Source organism: Ciconia boyciana, chromosome 2 (genome assembly GCF_034638445.1).
Source record: "Ciconia boyciana chromosome 2, ASM3463844v1, whole genome shotgun sequence".
NCBI lineage: Eukaryota > Metazoa > Chordata > Aves > Ciconiiformes > Ciconiidae > Ciconia > Ciconia boyciana.
In genome coordinates, this window is record NC_132935.1 from 129,033,544 (window position 1) to 129,052,200 (window position 18,657).

An 18,657-nucleotide genomic window follows, 5' to 3' on the forward strand; every position below is an offset into this window, starting at 1 on the left:
TTTTATATTATGTCTTTTTAGAAAATAATTTTGTTTAGTTAAAATCTCAGGCAGAATTCTCCTCTTTGCCATATGATGATACTACATTTCTTTACCAAGAGCGTTGTATTTCTATAGGTTTCAGCAGATCTCTGCTAATACCGCATTTTCTTTGCATAAAGCATGAGGAAAGACCAGACGGATAGAACGGTAGTTTTTATTTTGTTCATATATTCAAAGATGCTTTCATTAAATGTTTATCTCCTTCCGTAAATAAACCACACAGTGTACCACACAGCAATGACATAATTAACTGCTTGTAATATCAGGGGATGTTACCATGGGAATGAATGATGGTGCCGAAATGCTACTACTTAGTGCTATGTGTAGAAATTAGAAATAGGTTTTTGATTATGAAAATGGAGGAAAGTCATTCTGTGATCTTTGTCTCCTTCTTAGGACTGTGCATTAGAAAGAGCTTTACTTCTCTTCCCTGTCTCCCTTAACCACTGAAGAACTAAGGTGGAATGCCTTTTAATGCCTCTAAGGACAAATGTTGAAATTTTTATATGTAAAATGGCCAGACAGGAAAGCAGATATTACTATCTTTTTCACAAGCTTGTCATAGCTTTCAAAAAAAAAAAAAATCCTGTGTTCAATTTTTCCATTAACGAAATGAAGATACATCCAATCTTGTAAGCCTGTCCTGCGGCTTTGTTTGCAATATAAATGCAGAATGTTACTCAGCTGACAGTGAAAAAGTATAGTTGCCATAGCTATTACTGCTCCAGCATCATCACAGATACATTTTCTTGATGTTACTTTTTCACATACACTGGCCTTTTTCAGGAAATAATATTGTCCCTGGTGCATTTAGTTATATGGTAAAGTTCTTCAGCATTTTTCTTTCTTTGAGGTACTGTTCTGTTAGTGCACATAAATACCTCAAGGCTCAATGATTCAGAAAGCCATAATATACCAGTTAAGTATTACAATATTATAACCTGTCATAGTGTTTTTTACTTTTTGAAGAATTTTGATTGTTTCCTCCTTTCTTTCACTATGTGGAAAGAAAAGCATCAAGCTAGCAAGCGCATTCAGAAGAAGATTTTCCCTGGTAAATGTGACCTCTGTCTGATGTCTTAGAGCAGATCCTGAATAATTTGTTTAAGAGACATGCACCCAAACATCACTCAGATGTTTCTGTATCTACTGGAAGGCTCCTCACTTGTCCTTCACATTTGACATGGAACGGAGTTTGAGGTATTAGTTCAACATGAAGTCAATCTGGAGGGTCTCAAAGAGCAAAGCTTCATTACGTCCCAGGCTCAAGCCAACACAGTGCTGTTAAATGGCAGTTCAGGTGACACCAGTTAATGACACTGCCATCTGACACCATCTGCTATTCTAGTATCTTTAGGGTTTAGAGCATGTCAGCACTGGCCCAGGATTAAAGCACAGCCCCTTAACAAAAAGTAAATCAAAACCCTGGAGAAGCATCAATCCTCCATAGGCAAGTACTAATATGAGAGATTGTGAAGGATGTTTATGAGCTTGCCAGTTTTGTTCCAGAGAGAAAAGTGCTGAATTTTAAAATGTCGTCTCTTTATAAGGGACAGGAACCAAGCTATCACTGTTCTCTGAGACAGAAGAACCTACCATTCGTTTCCAACAGACATGGTTTCAGACCTCCAAGTATGTGAAAGTTTACCAAATAATTACACATGTAGTACAGGAAGTCCTTTTCACGAGAGGCAATTTAAAGGAACATTGGTTCAGTATTAACTTGGATGTGGGGATCTTTATATAGAAACTATTCTTTTTTGATGGGCAATTTGTCAGGTTATGAAAGTAGAGACACTAAGGTCATTCCACACTGGCTTTTGCTTAAGGGCAGCACTATGTAAATGCAGAAGGTTGCTTCCTCAGCTAGCTGAGATTCAGAAGCAATTTAGGTGCTTTCTCACAGCATAGAGCCTCAGCTAATAAGCCCTGCAGACTCACACCAGCTCTGCAAAGAGTTAGCTCACAGGGTTCTGCACAACACCTTAGAAATATGTGCAAAGGTACCCAATTATACAGAAGTAACATAAGTCTGCCTGGTTTTATTAACTTCATCTTCATACTGGTACTGCCAAACTTGAGCCAGCTGCTAGAGAGACATTTAGGTGGGTCTCAGAAATACACTGCTCAATATCCAGGTTTTTAAATCACTTCTTGTCTTGGAGGCAACATCACAAAAACCTCTCAGGTCTGACCCACATCTAGCAAGTTTACGCTTAAGCATGCTGGCTCCGCTAAGCCAAAGCAAATAAATCCTTCTCTGAGCTACCCGTACAGGGCTGGTTGGGTTGTCCTTACAGTGCGTTTTCTGATGTGACTTCTGCTATCTGTAGTGTGTTGCTATGTCCTTCACCAGTATTCCAGTACATCTCTGCCCCTCTAGTGTGGATTATGGAAGGGATGTGGAAAGATGACATTTTCATCCCCCTTTCTTCTAAACACCACCAGCATTCTGCCACTGAAATGACATGCCAGCTCTCGGCTTTCATAGGTAGCCTGTAGGTAACTGTACATATTTACAAAATGCCCAGAAGTTATGGCATCACAGTAACAAAAAAATGAAAGCCTGGCTTTTGAGAGCTCTTTGGGTGGGATCACAGGACATGTCCCTGCCACAGCCATCAGGCAATGCTGGCAGTTGTGAGATTCACTTAGACTTACACTGCCTGACATCTCCCAGCAAATATTATTTGGAAGACTCATTAAACACAGTTCAAGGCCACCTTTTCACTGCAATTATTGCAAACACAGCACAAGGAGGGAAAAATATAAAAATACAGGAATAAAAACTTACAGGATATAGTTGCTAGTATAATTTTAGTTATTGTCTGAAATAAATAGCACCCTTAAAGGCTTAATTAGACTGATTTCATCCATCCCTCCTTTAACAGTGAATGCAACTGTTACAAGGATGCATTTCATTATAAAGATCATTTGCAGTGGGGGAGGGAGAGGAGAAAGTTGACTTAGTTGCTCATTATTTGGGAGCTGATATATTGCCCAATATAGATCTGGATGCAGTACTTGTAAAATGTATGCAAGATAGTACTGAATTCTTGGTTTATGTATCATGTGATGAGATGAAAGGTTATGACATTTTTGTAAGGATAAAATGAAATGGAAATTATTCTGCTTCCCTGGGTTGAAATTAAATATTTTAGCATTTGTTGAGGTAGTAAGTGCATTAAATTAGTTCTCTTATGCTTGGGACATAAATAAAATAATCCATAGTTTATAAACCCAGTGTGATTAGAAATGGTATAAGTAAAAAAGGCCACATCAAACACAGCCCCATGAGTCTAAGGGGATTGCCCCTTTGGTTAAGAATAACAATGTAAAATAACCTATAAAAACAGCTTATAAAAAAGAACATTAACAAATGTATTAAACTGAATACAGAAATGGTTACTAGGAAACAAATATTTGTTGTATAGCATAACTTTCAGACTCTCGCTTCTGAATATATATATGCTATATATATATGTAGGAAGAATAAAAGTGTAATTCTTCATGCCCCATGAATTTAAACCACCTTTTTGTCTCTTGAGGGTAACTCTTAAGGTCAAAAACACACAGTTCAGCTGATAGAGAGCTACTTTCTTCCTACAGCTGTGTCAATCCTGAAAGTCCAACTGTGGTAGGCACCTACAAACCCTTTCATCCTGGCAGTCTGGATGAAAAGGAGATTTAAAATGATGAAGCTTACACACCCCGTCATTACCTAAATTAACATCTTTCTCTGCAAGTTTCAGCAAATTCCTGTCACAGTGTTTATTTCCATCGGCTTCTTGCTTCCTTCCATTTGTGTGGTGAACATCTCCCTGCTGCTGGCGGCCACTGACAATCCATCCTTTCTTTCCCAGCATCTCTTAGGCAGTGATTTCTCTTGTGATGTCAGCTTTAGAGGAGTAAAACCTTGGTAGCAGCTAAATTCTGGCATGACTGAATTGTTAATTTCCCCCATTATTTCCATAAAGATCTTTGGTATTATTATAGCTGAACCTTACCATAGTTACTGTTTTGCTTATTATTACATTCTTCAAGATCCACCTTTAATTTAAATCATTATAGCTATATTGTAACCAACCAGGTGAGCACAGGCATATATGATACGTTTCTTTTGCTCTTCACACTTTATTCAGCCTTTCATGTTCAGAATACATGTCATCATTAGAGGAAGGGCACAGAGCTACTTGAATGATCCCAGACAACTGTTTTCACTGAAGAGGACTGCAGTAAGTAGATGGTGACATGGAAAAGTCCCCATCTTCAGAACAGAGCAGCAGCATGACTCAAAACTGTACAGAGGTAGCAAACAGAAAATCAGGACATTTATCGAAACTGCACAAGACATTCAAAAGTGCAGGGAACAAAATTAAGGCCAACAGAGGAAAATTACTTTCCTTTAACATGTGTTTCTAGTTATTTTTATTAATGTGAATGTAACCACACTTCACAGCTTGGGTTGACTTGCTTTTCAGTTATAATGCCGGCACAAATCCAGCACTACTGTCAGTAATCCACTCCTAAGGACTTCTGAATAAGTGGTACAAATATGTCTCAGGGCTCACAATATCTTTTTTTTTTTTTTTTTCACTAGTAGAAACTAATAACTACAACAGTCTTTTTCATACAGATAAGGAAAACTCTAAACAATGATCAATTAAAGGAGAATACATAGTGATATATTCTGAAGTATTTATTAACACAGGTTGAGATAACATAATTCTATACTGGGGAAAATTATCTCATAGAAAGCTTTAAAAACAGCTTTCACAGTTTGTTGTCATTTATTTTATATATGACATGCATCACAGAAAATCCCTTAAGAATGTTTTAAATGGAATTTCAGGCATTTATGGATGTTTGTTTTCAAAACTCTCAATCTATCCAGGTTTTTATGTAGCATTTACCACAGTGGTATTTGAGTAAATCATTCTGCTTGTAAAATCAGAAACAGTTTTAATGAGTTCAGCCATACAAGAAGTAGAAAACCTTACATTTTCGAAATCTCTACATGATCTACAATAACTGTCTTTCACACAACCATAGCAATTTTAAGGTGTAATGTCTGCAATCTGTTGCCGTTTGAAGGAAGTGTTTCGATCGTAAGGAAGTGAAAATGTATAGTTTCCCCTTAGGAAAGGTTTCAATTTCTTACGGCTATTAAGTTTGTCACTTATGCAGAACGAATTCTCATTTGCTTGTCACTTCACACCAGAGTAATTTTTCTATTTCTAGTGAATGTAAACAGCAACAGGAAGAGAGCAATTCTGCAGGAGAGGAAAAAAACTTGCTTTGAACTTTAATAAAAATATGTTGCTTGGAGGTGCTCAGAGGCTGGTGGTCCTAGTAGGTGTTTGCAGTCATGGGTAAAGAGTTTTAGTGAGCAGAATGTAGATTGGGGAATACGGAGCACATGAAATGATAGCTACTGCACAGATAATATTTGTCTTAACAATGGTCTGCACTGTACATTCATGTAAGGAGTGTGGGATGGTACAGTCTATCATCACCATCAGGGCCAAAATTTCTCAAAAAAAATTAGCTCTGGATGGGAAGAGCACGCTCTGATCACCTGCCATGGGAGGCACAGTGTCTGTACTCTTTTATATTCTCTTTGAAAGCACAGGATGTCTGGGAATACACTCTTGTCCCAGTACACGTTGACACTGACGCGGACATAAGCTATATGTTAAGCATGATTTGCTTATCATGTGTAAATTAGAGTTCATAGTTAAGAGTTGATCTTGCCTCTGAGCAAGAGATGGACAAAGTGACTTCATGACCCTACCAACCTCATTTTCTGTACATCCGGAATTCTGTGCATTGCTGTGAGTTGATGGTTAGTGACTGTTTACCACATATTTTTCTGATGTCACAAGCATTACCACACATTAAATATTGATAAAGTGTTGGTGATCCACACATGACACATGATTCAGAAATATATACTACATAAATACATAATTTATAGTAAAATAAATGTTTTAAAGAATACAATACTTCACAAAGAATTTAATACTTCAGATTTTTAAGATCCTTACATTCTTTAACACTCAAATGTTGCTGAGTGGTGCTTTTAATATAATGGGTAGTTGTTACAATAAGAGTTGACATTCACAATGAGATAGATAAATGAAAGTTAGGCTACTTAGTGGCGTTGCCTTCATCAACACTTAGATCACGAACTCTATTGTTTGAGAAGGAAATTTAACTCCTCTCATTTGTATTTTTAATGCTGGAAAGAAAATGCAGTATTTGGAAACATCCTGAGCTGCATTATTAAACCGCAATATCATTATGTCATACATTGTAGTCTTTCTAGAAAGGCCACAAACCACTGTTAAGTTCTAGATTTTCTGTCCAATTTTAAGGAGAGAGCATGTTTTCCTGCTCAAAGTCTGATCAAGTTCAGGTAGGAAAGAAGTATGTGTTGTGACAAGAGAGAAAAATTGATTATCAGAAACTAAATTCTCAGTCCATCCTTCCAGCCCTCTAATGTTAGTGAAAAAGCAGTCTTGCTATTGCTAGTGCAGGAAATGTTGGAAGCATTTTCTGTAAGCCTTGATTTCATAAAAACAATCATACAAAACGACTGGAATATGAGTCCAGAGAGTTGACTGTGCCTTGACATCTATGGGAACCTTGGGATTTTTTTGCTTTCCTTTTTTGGAAAAATAAGGAGGTGAAGTAATACACTCAGTTCTCCCCTTACTGCTGCCTACCTTGGCAATGAGAAGGTACTTTTGCGTTCTGAGTTTGAGCTGTCTTCTCAGTAGTGGAAAGCAAGGGTGAAAAAAGTTGATTTAACATGATTCTGGCACTGTTGATTGTTCACAAGTCATTGATCAGGACCTAGTAGTAGAAAGGCAGCGTTCATAATAAAGTTTGCAGCTGTTTTGGGTTAGCTCCTCAGCAGGAGTCATCTTCCTGGAAAGGCCCCACAGAGATCGGCTTAAAATAGAAACCATTAAGACAGAGATGCACTGCAAAAAGGCAACAGTACAGGAGGAAACAAAGAACCTAAGAGAACAAGGACATTAAAGTTATTCCCAGGTTCAGTTTTCTCCACCTCCATCTGATTTTGTGTCAGTATAAAGTTAAGTCCGTGTTGTGCCTTCATCCTGCAGGGCCGTAGCTCTGCCTGTCTCCCGCTTCTCTGGTGGAAGGGAAGAGGTGCAGGTCTGTCTTCCAGATGGACGAGCATGAAGGGATGCCAGAGAGGACCTTATCTAGAGCAGACTAGTTTTCCCACTCATTTCACGCAGCTCTGGGTGGGTTTCTTGCAGAATCTGTATTGAATGCATGCAAAATTTTCAGTGAAAGTTAGTTTACTTAATAAGCCTCTAAAATAATTAGGCCAAGCCTAACAGCTTTTCCACATTCAGAGAGGAAAGTTTTAAGCAACCCCTTTCCCTGGCTAGGGAACTCAGCAGTGAGTGCACACAGCATCATGCAATATGTAGCAGTTCAGTCATCAAAGAGCATAAGCCTTCTCTAATTTTCCTGCAAGGAGCTGCTGTGGATTATTTTCCTCTTTCATCTCTGTACAGAGGATGATAGCATGTCTTCAGTTTAAATGTTAGAAATTAAGTTAGGGAGAGGAAATAGAAATCTTGATTTTTTTAAAAAATACTTCTCCAGGGAGTTTGCATGTGAACTTATTTACAACTTGGGATAACTGTAAAAGCAAGAAATGAAAAATACATTTCATCTTAATTCTTAGCTGTTTCAACTAGCCTGTTTCTACCCAAATCACTACTTGATGCATTGTTTTTCTATATTTTGTAGGAAAGAAGAACAGGAATGCAATCATTTGCATGTTATTCCTGTGTAGTTATAGTTGGCTTTGAAGTTCAAGGCAGCTGATCACAGTCTCATTGAGGAAGTAGTTATTGATCTACTGATCTAGTATCTATCAAACTTAAATGAATCTGCTCATTTGACAATAAGTACCCAAAATTAATTCTAATTGATTATATAAAAGGCATCCCTTGGGTTGTGAGTCTTGTTTGAGGGCAGCCATAATAGTGGATAATGTTGCTGACTTCTGAAGAGAGCAACTGGTTTGACAGCTCTGGTATTTCTGAGGCTTACTCAAGAGTACAGTTAGGGTATGGCAGTTCATTTTGTGAAACGTAAGAGGTTTGTTAGTACTATGTTGAAACAAATCCAGAATCACGTAATGGCTGTCTGGGATCTCCTACATCTCACAGCAGCGCTCTGACCGCCAGGTGACAGGTTGCAAAATTCACCTCTTGTTCTCCTCTGGTAAGAACTTCACTGAAACAGAAATGTTTTCTTTTTCTGCAGAAAGCATTTGGCGTCAGCTAAATGAAATCTTGATGAAAGACAAAAACAAAAAAAGGTAGCCAGAAATATTTGACCTTAGCCTTAGTCTCCTAAGTACCACAGGATTTTGTTAACTTTTGAATTACAACAGCTATCCCGATAAGATAGATATTTAAAGCACAGACTCAAACTGGACTGGGGTTTGGATAATGTAGAAATCACATAATTAATTTTTTTATTCATTGTATCAATGTTTGTTTACAGGTAGGAAGGTGTTTTCAGTTCCTAATTGATATCTGCATTTCAAAAAGATGTTTATTGTTTTATAAAAATATATTAATTAAAGCTGTGGGGTACTGATATAGAGCATCAGATAAGGAAAAAAATTCAATATATGGCCAATTCATTTATATACATAAAGCACTTCTCTCAAAATATAGTAACATCTCCTATGAAGGAAGAACAATTAAATGCTTAATGTAAAAGTCCTTCCACTGAGCAATATCTTATCAAATATCGTGCTTCCTAGCACTCTTAGAGTTAGTGTTTATAAAAGTGCTTACAATTATAAGAGTATCTTTTGAGATACAGAAGGGTAAAATAAAAAAGCTTTTGTCTGCACTTGAGAGCTTAGTTTCCCAGTTCACGTCAGCAACTGAGTGCCCTTTGAGGTCCCCCCAGCAGCGGGAAGAGGCTTGGATGAAGGTCCCTCAGGGAAGGACTGAGCCCTGGCAGCCTTCATGGTAGTGCAGCTGCGGAGCAATGTACTGAGTCACTTGCCGTCCCTCCCCTTCTTCCCACCCCTGCTTCTGGTCCGCATGGATTGCGAAGGGTGGTCCCAGTAGGAGGATGTGATCGAGGAGGCACTCGTGCAAAATCACATTGCCCATATGCTTCTCTTGTCTAAGGAAATATTTTTTTTAAATTCCTCTCTACTCATTAGCCAGGGAAAAAGAATGAGGACTGATAAATTTGGACTCCATACTTACCACTTATTTGGTGGATAATAAGCTCTGCATTCAAAAGGAATGAGGGTAGTAGATTAAAAGCCATGTGCAGTTCAAGGGCATATTTAGAAGAAGAAAGATCCATTGCCAATTCCACAGGGAAACCTTCATTCTGTTTCATTGTACTAGAGAAAAACATCCCAATTTATGACCTTGCATCACAACTGTTACTTACTGGGGGGGAGAGTGGCTGATTACAGTGATTTGCATCTTGGGGCATTTTTCTGGGTTAAGCAGAAGTGTGCTCTTTGAGTCTAAAATTGTGTCTTAAAGCAATGTCCAAGTGCAAATTTTTCAAAATACATTTTAGTGATTTTAACTGATTAAAAATAATAGACCTTATATAGCCAAGACATACGTCATACTGTACTTTAAAGATACTGCAAATTGAAGGGAAAATGTGAAATTCAACAGTTCGGTATTAGAAGATTTTGCTGTATTTCTAACCTTTTCTCTCATAATCTTTTTTTCCCTGAAACGAATATTAAAATCTGGTATTAAAGTTGCTAAAGTAAATATGTGATGATATGGACATTTTTATTAATTTTACTGCTGGCTAACTATCATTGTTCCATTCATAAGTTCTTAGAAATTTCTCAATGTACTGGCTCTTCAAACACAGTTACAGCTGGATTTGTAGCGATGATAGATTCTTTTCCATTTTTTTGAAATACTGACTTATAAAACATCTCTAAAGAACAGAAATAATAGTAGATTGTTGAAATGTCTTTCAGTTTTTCTTGTCTCGCTCTTATTTTCCTGATTTTTTAGTTTTCCCTCCTTTGGTCTTCAGCAGGTTGGAGGTTTGTTCTCAATTATTTTCTTGGTCCATCTGCTTAGTCAATATGCATACCTTAGTTTTTTAATGTATGGGTTTAATTTATGTGGGGATCAAACACTACATGAATGCTTTTCTTTCTATTGCTGTGAAATGGAAAAGACAGTTGAATTCAGTGACTCAGGCTGTGATTAAGCATTGCTTTCCTGCCCGTGAAGACTTTGGACTTTGATGTTTCAAGTTCTGAACCTTTTAAAAGTAGGAAATCATGCATTGTTTGTCAAACAGTGGAAATCAGAATCTAAAGTATTATTTTATAAGTAAATATTAATATCTTTTATTTGCCAAATTGAGAAACTAGACAATTTAGATATAAAATGTAAAAAAGCAAGTAAAATGTTGAATTAATTATACTTTCTCTCAATTCACAATGCTACATATTTGCTGAAAGATCTAGTTTTATATTATTTCTAGCCTTCATAATGCAGTGTCTTTCTGAGGTAGGATTTATGCTAGACATTGTTCAATTGTACTACGTTTGACTTCTTTGCTGCAGGACACTGCCACTGTAATATGGTAAATAATGGGTGCTAAATAATGTAAACACGGATCTTCTTGTTCAGATAGGCTGCTAACGCAAAGCTGAGTTATCCTACCCCACTGTTGCTCTTGACCTTGCTCACACTGCCTTTCATGGACTCTTGTCATCTATTGCCTTTCGTGGCTCTAGCCTCTGCTTTTCATATGGCTTCTTTAGTGGTTCATTTAGTGGTTAGGCTTAGATCTTTTCTCCTCTTTGCCCTTTCCGTTCTTCATTTCTACCCTTTACTGATTTCTGGCCCCCACACAATTTCAAACTTCTGTGTTTATACGTGGGTTTTAAATCCACCTCTCTACTTTTAATCTTTCTTCTTGTCCGGTCTCCCACGTCTCATTCTTTTGCTATTTATTCTGTAAACACAAAACTTACACCAAATTGCTCAATGCTTTTACTTGAAACTTCATGTTGTGTCAAAGTTGGCAGTGTCATCATATTTGTCCTTGTCAGCATAATCTGTGATAACAGTTTTGGCTTTTCACTGGTTCAGGCCCTGAACATGTAGGGTGTTTTTAAAGACAAACAAATGCAATGCAGGTGTGGATTAATGGTACAAAGCTCTAATTGTGAAGCACCTAGGGAACAGATATTCATGAGCAGCAAAGCTTTGTTCCCAAATGAGTGTCACTGAGGGATTTGGGCTCAGCTCTGTCTATGTAGGACAGGAGTGGCACAAAAGAGTACCTTTTCATTTTCAGTTGACGGACACCATCTCATTCTGTAAATCTGTCACTAGGAATCATTGCTGTTTTCTTAAAGAATTGAGGAGGAAGGTAGGAGCTAGGAGGCTGGAGAAGGACCTTAGATAGTTTAAAGAGTCTGCAGAGCTATTGGAGCTATAGTTTCTCTAGGCTGGTTTGGACTGCAGCATTGCCTGGGATTTCCCTGATACAGGGAAGACCACCACAGCTCCAGCTCTGATGTGTTACCCAGCCTCCAGCCCTGACTCCTGCAGACACTTTATACCAGATTATGGAAATGTACCCTTGGAGGACAGCACTGCAGGTATGGAAGGCAGGTGTCTTTGGAAGTGACGGTACTGCACTGCTCTTTCTGTCAAATAAATTTTCTCAGCCCTGGGTCTTTCACCTCAGAGAAGGGATTGGAAAAGAAACAAAACTTTCAGTCTTTTGATAAAGAAGAGCGTTCTAGCATCTGCAGTGGCCACAGGCTAGAGATGAAGATTGCTGAGCTCCTACCCTAACCCCTTCTGCAAGCTCCAGCAGATTCCTGTAAATGTTCTTGAGTGCTTTCCAAAGCGTTTGCAGGCTCAAAGATGTACGTAACTCTGTTAGCCACAGAGGCCGACATTTTCTTCTAGGGGCCAGTAGTAGCCTGAGCCCATTGGTACAGGAGCAGTAGAAGTCCCACAGCAGCGCAGCGTTGCTGGAGGCCTTTTGGCAGCAGTGCCAGGCTTGGGCTGGCCTCACCTCCACAGCTAATAAGGTTGTCAGCCTCTAGGTCTGTGTGCGAAATTGTGTTTGCAGGTCACAGGATTTTGTTGTGAGAGCGTAAGTCAGTGGTAAATTGGCAGCCCGTTAGAGGTTATTTAGGGAATATTCTCTCTTTACCTTTTTTTTATTTTGATGTTGCAGGAAATATTCAGGAAGTCATACTGCAAGAACACTTGGAAAAAGAAGATGAAATTCTGGTTTCCTTGGCTGGTTTGAAGCAGGTATAACTATTGCTTAACTTAACCTTCTTGTATCCTTCAGTGTTATTAATCCTTTCTTTTTTTTTGTCTTTTTTTATTCTTTTTGTATACTGCTGTTTTGTCTTGTAGCTGTTTTACTAATACTAATGCATCAAGCATTGCGGCATGGTTTTATTTTAAAAGGTAAAACTCAGCTATAAAGAGTTCAAATGACTTGCACAGTATTTACTCCCTGAAAAGTTCTGGAGGCCTTGAACCATAACTGAGGCAGTGTGACACCAACTTCTGGACTTAAGCCTCACCATTGTTTTTCTTAATGAAAAATGTACATGCTAGGCAATAATCATGCCTATGTCCCCATTATTTAAATGTGACGACACTTGGATGTCATTGAATTACAAGAAAAAATATTATGTACATAAAATGAGAATGCTGCTGAGCATCTGTAGCTCTGATTATACTGTCCTCTACTCCCTCAAAATACATTTTATCAGGAATGATGTGACATATGTTAAATCTATAACAAGGTAGGGAATAATCTTAACAGTTTCTCTTTAGATTTCTTGGATACTTGTTTTCCAGACTCTGATACAATCACATTTCACTGATACTTATATCTCTAGCCAATATAGGTATGAATATTGACTTGCTTCCTATCTCTTCAAAGCAAATATTTTGGGGAAATGGTGTATGAAACCATGCTGCACAGAGCTTTAGAAAATTTAGAGTTCCTCCAAATTTCTAACCTACGTTCTTTCCCCTCCCATTCAACAACAGATCAAAGACATCCTGAAAGGGTCCTTGCGTTTCAACCAGAGCCAGCTGGAAGCTGAAGAAAATGAGCAAATCACGATAGCCGATGATCATTACTGTTCCAACAGTCAGAACAAGGGGACAGGTGATGTCCTCAAGGGACCTGTTATGACAAAACAACAGTTCATCTCAGGACAACAGGTAAGATAAAAATATCTCAAACAGGTCATTGATGGAATTAATCTGATGTTTTTTGGATAATTCCTTTAGCATGTTCAGACATTACATGGGAACACAGCAGCTTTCCTGGTGCATATGGAGCCATGGTTAAAAATTTCTCTCTAGCTACTGTCCTAATCCCATTGATTATTTTTATTGTAGCCTTATGCTCTATACACAGATATTTAAGTCTAAGTGTTATGCAGTGTTTGAAGGGGGTTCTTCTTTCAGATTGTTGAATCACAGAATCACGGATTAATTTCCTACAAAAACGTGTAAAAACTGGAGGTAAATGTTCCAATATCAGTTGATAATTCTCATTGTCCTTGTCCTCCAGAACCCCATTATGTAAGAGCTGATTATCTGCATTGCAGTGTATCCATGGCCAGTGCCAAAAAGGAAATAGGGAGGAGGTTGCTTTTACCTTCTACTCCATTATATTGACTTTCTCCTTGAATCAGTAAACCATGTTTTCACATACAAAGCATACAGTCACAGGACAAGTTCACACACACAGAAAGAGGTATTTTCCTTTCATCTTAAAAGGTCCCTCTCTATCTAAGACTCAGTCTGACTCAAATGTGATCTTAAAAACAAGTACTTTTGTATATGCACGTCTATATCATTTTCAGTGTTAGAGTTCTAAAGTTAAGTCTGATACCCTGATACTGATACTCACAGTCGTAAATCCAGTGGTAGCACTATCACCTCAGAGTCTGAGTCTGCAATCAGTTTACTCTTGACAAATTTGATTAGGAACTGGAGGAAATATTTATTCATTTTCAAATAATGACACAGGGTTGTTTTGATTTATTACACACAATCCTCCTGAGTTAGCACGCTCTATGTTAAAAATAGTATTTAATTGTATTTCAGTATTAGAAGCAATACTGAGATTATTTATTTTTTTTACTTAGTAATGGCAGGTTCAAAGAGCAAAGCTTTGCTAGAAAGCTTTCATTGCTTCTTTAACTGTTGTCATTACAATCGCTACTTTGTGCAATAATAAAGGCATAGGTTAAGCTGATGTAGCATATTGGAGTGTTCACATAATGACCTATTTTTGCCCCTTATCTCCCAGCATTTTATACAAAGTATCCTTTGCTTTCTTGCCAAAATGGCAAGTACTACTTTTTTAATTATTTTTACTTGGAGTTATTATAGAAACTGGAAGGTAGAATGCTATATAAGATAACAACGTGCTGTATGAGTGTGTGCAGGCCCTACTCATGATGGCGAAGCCCTTACTCAGATGCTGGTCTAAACCCTGTGTCACTGAGCGGAGGCTCTGGGGCATTGCACTTTGAGGATTGGGAGTGGAGCAGATGAAGCCTGGTCTGCGCAGGTTTCTTTCAAATGGAAATTTGCAGGGCAATGTGTAATGAGGTCTCACCCCAGTGTGTAGTCAAAATATACATCCAGCCACAGGAGCTGAGAGGTGTCCGTGGGTCCCACAATTTCTGTGTGCTCCATGAAGCTGCTAGTAATCCAACTATGAGCAACATGAGTAGAGGTTGTACAAGTTGAGCTCCTGCAAAGCATTAATGAGGCTTCAACACTGTATGGTCTACGTTTGGAGGTGCAGTACGTTCATACAGATTAGCCTCCTCTCCTCTTATCTTCTGGAAGTTCCAATTGTGATAATGAGCAGCAGCCCCTACGGCAGAAAGAAAAAGAAAAGATTAGGGTTAGAAATGGCAGTCCAGGAGGACTGTTAGTATCCCAACGGTCTGTGCTGTTCCAAGCCCATTGTCTTTAACCATGATGTCGAAAATCAAACAAAAAGAGGAGAGCTTTGGACCCCTCTTAATAAAACACGGAAAAATAAAACTGCTGAATTTAGTGGGCTGTGACATTCAACTGTTAATTGATGGGGTCAATTGTTGGCCCAAACTGGGCCACAGCCCAGGCTTTTAGCTCTGCTGAAGAAAATGGGCTGCACTGATGCCCTGGGTCAAGCCAGGAGTACTTACTGAGAGCTGCAGGGGGATTAAAAATTTCAACCACTTCTAGACCATTTAATGCATTTCTTGCTTAATAAATTTTACTATATTTACATTTTCTGTGACTTTGGTAATGCATGTAATTCTGTTTGATGTGACTTACACTGTAGAGATTTTTCTCTAGTGGAATTACAGGGATACTTTCTAGGACAGCTGGAAAAGTTACAGGTATAGGTATTGTGTAATTGAGATTAAAATCTGGTCTTTTGTGCTTGGTTGTTATATAAGTATAAATTATTTATCATCTTTACTTTTTTAAACGTGCTCTTCCTCTTTTTTGCCTCAAAATCCTTTTCTGGAAAGTGAGGATAAGGATACAGCCCTTCTTTGGAAAGGAAAGCTGCAAAATTAAAAATGCAAAAAGATTAAGATAAAGGCTCAAAGAAATAGAGCATTTTTTGGAATGTTTGGCTTTGGTAGCAGCATGGAGTTGACAAACAGAAGGCTTCTGTTGCTAAATAATGAATGATAATTAACACATTATCTTGCCTTTATGTCTGTTCAAAGAAGGACGCAAAATGAGCTGCTGTTCTTCTAAGCTTTCTTGAATTGTATCCTTACAGTTAGTTTTAACTCATTCACAGTATGAAGGCAATTGAAATAAGCCTGGTCCTAGTAGCTGATATTCATCAGGAAAAAATGTTTGGAGAAGCCATATGGCAACGGGCGTAAGGTTGTTAACTTTCAAAGCTACTGGAAGTATAATTCTGTCATTTTTCATTTATTCAGTAGTGGCAGCAGATGGGAGAAAACATGGTTCACGTCAGCATGAGTTTCCTGAAACAGAAACAGGCAGAAGAAGAAGGGAGGAGGTATTTTACCTCTGGAAATATCAGTACCAAAATACCAATGTATGCCAGGGATAGGCAAACATTTACGGGAGGCCCTTTTATAGCATTTTGGAGTCAATATCTGTGCTTTGCTGCTTCTCTGATACTTCAGTGAGCTATAGGTCTCTTTAACTGAACCAAAAAGTGTGGGTAGAATGAAAAGTAGTATTGCAAAGCACAACACGTAACGACAAGAAACTGGGGTGAGGTAGTTTTCTTTCCTTTCCCTTTATTAAAGGGCAGAATGCTTTTTTTAACTGCGCAAGAGCACATTTTTGGAAGCAGAATTTAGGAAATTGCAACAGCACCACAAAGTGTTTATGACAGAGGGCCCTAGCTGGGGCTCACTGCCAAAAGGAAGACACCCCATCAGCATCCTTGGGGGTGCCAGCAAGGAAAATACCGATCTCACTGGGCGAGTGTGTAACTAGGTAACGTCTGTGTCACCCTACGCAAGGTGGAGCCATCTCGGATGCGAGGGCTGCGAGGACTGAAATAGTGTGATCTTGATAGGTTGGAATAATAAAGTGTATAATTTTGCAAAATGAGACTGTACTGCGTTCCCTGAGAGCTTTTAAATAGAAGTGTGGAAAGGAGCCAGGTGAATTATGCAATGGTGGTTGTTTAAAGGAACATATATTTCTGTTGCCCGGGGTGGGGGAACAAAGTGCTGAAATTTTGAACATGGCATTTAACAAGCGTTTTGAACAAGCCTCGCCTGGCCCTGTCTTGTGGTTGCACTGGGTGCCTACGACTAACTAACTGGGTGCCTACAACTACTAACACATTGGTGGAGCAGAGCCATGGTTGTGCGCTGCCTGTGTCCTCGGCCCCCTGGAGATGGCAGCTGATTGACTGACAGCTCATGAAGGCAGCATTTCAAACAGACCAGATGAAAGCAGAAGGCTAATTAATAACAAATGGTGTCTCAGCTCAGAAGTGCTTAAATAGTGAAGTATCCCTCCTTGTAGGATAGATCTGTTTGTTTTTAACTTCATGGAAAGTGCTTGAAGTTGTTGACATTTGAACTACCCTGGTTCTGCGCAGATTGGGAAGTTTGAGATCAGTTTTGATGGCACTCAGCACAGGATAGTTGTTGATATTTTTCAAAGCAATCTGCTCGGTTTGGTATGAATTTTATTAAGTCATCTGAGGAAAATGAATTAGTATCAAAAAATAATAGGTGTAAATTTCTATCAGTTTGACAACTGTCTAACATTGGGACCTTTAAAATTGTAACCAATACTGTGGACTTAAGATGAATGAGAAAGTATTGAAATGGGTTAATTACAAAACAATACTATGTATTATTATACCTAGATAATAATATAGTATTATTATACCTAGATACTACCTAGATAACACACAAAAATTATAAATTATAAGACCAGCATGTTTTAAAAATTTACTGCAAAGGGAGATATTTGAATCCTCATTCATAGAAATTTTGGAAGGGAACAGGACACAATTCTGTATTGGAACATATTTTCACATTCAGGTGATATTTATCTTGTTTGTGACTTTTAACAATTTGGAACAACTATGGAAATAACAACCAAAGACTTCCAGCTCCCTCATTTCATATTACAGTCATTCTTAATCACTGGTGGGTTTTGCTCCCTGAGCTACTCTACAGTTCCCTTTCAAGAGAGTTCTGCTCTATAATCAGTAATCAGAGCAATGGAAAATTGTTTTCAGCTGTAATAATAAATTCAGCAAAATAAGTTTTGCTGGAGGCCATGGATACCATAACTCCAAGTTGTGGCCTTTTGATACTTGTGATGACCTCCACACTCCGATTTTATATACTGTGCTGAGGGTCTGACTTTACCTCATTCCGATTATTTCTATTGCTCTTTTTTGTTACTGCTTTCTTTTTTTCTCTAGTACCTACAATCTCTCTTCCACCCCAAAGTGAATTTACATTTTTTTGTTTGGTGAAGGAGTCACAGCTGAAGAGCTTGTAGTTGACACACATGTTGACATACACATTTCCCCAGCTTCCTCTCTACTTCTTCTCCTTTTTCTCAGTCTCGCATTAGTGTAATCAAATATATTGGTTTCAATATCACACCACTTCAGGATGCCCATCCCCACAGGCTGCTTGGCAGGTTGCATTATTACACTGAAAAAATTTGTGTGACAGTAACTAAGAAAGCAGTCATATTCTTGTCAGAGGAACATAGCGCTAGACAGGAGTTGAATGCATCTCTTGCAGAAGAAAACAAAGTGGTGTCCATTTGGGTTGCGACCAAGCTAGTAGGCTGCCAGCTGTCAACAAGTGAGAAACCCCACTCTGCTGTATATGGCAGTCTTCCCTTCTACTTACATATAGCTCTGACTGTTGAAAAGCTGGATTTCTCCTGAATATGGCTAGTTGGAATATAAGATTGCCAGTTCATAGAGAGTTTTCTGGTACACTGATGTGTAGTCTTGATCCACTGCCTGAGTGCTCAGGGACACACATTTCCCAAGGTC

At 38.4% G+C, this 18,657-nt stretch overlaps 1 protein-coding gene across 5 annotated transcripts in view; it reads left to right on the forward strand.

Moving 5' to 3' along the window:
- Positions 1–18,657, forward strand: part of TBC1D5 (TBC1 domain family member 5) — a 330,026-nt gene that overhangs the window by 306,851 nt on the left and 4,518 nt on the right. For all 5 annotated transcript variants that reach the window (XM_072854018.1, XM_072854017.1, XM_072854022.1 and 2 more), the window contains 2 exons: positions 12,316–12,395; positions 13,152–13,328. In XM_072854018.1, the coding sequence (XP_072710119.1) occupies positions 12,316–12,395; positions 13,152–13,328 (257 nt within the window). The remainder of the gene's footprint in view (positions 1–12,315; positions 12,396–13,151; positions 13,329–18,657) is intronic.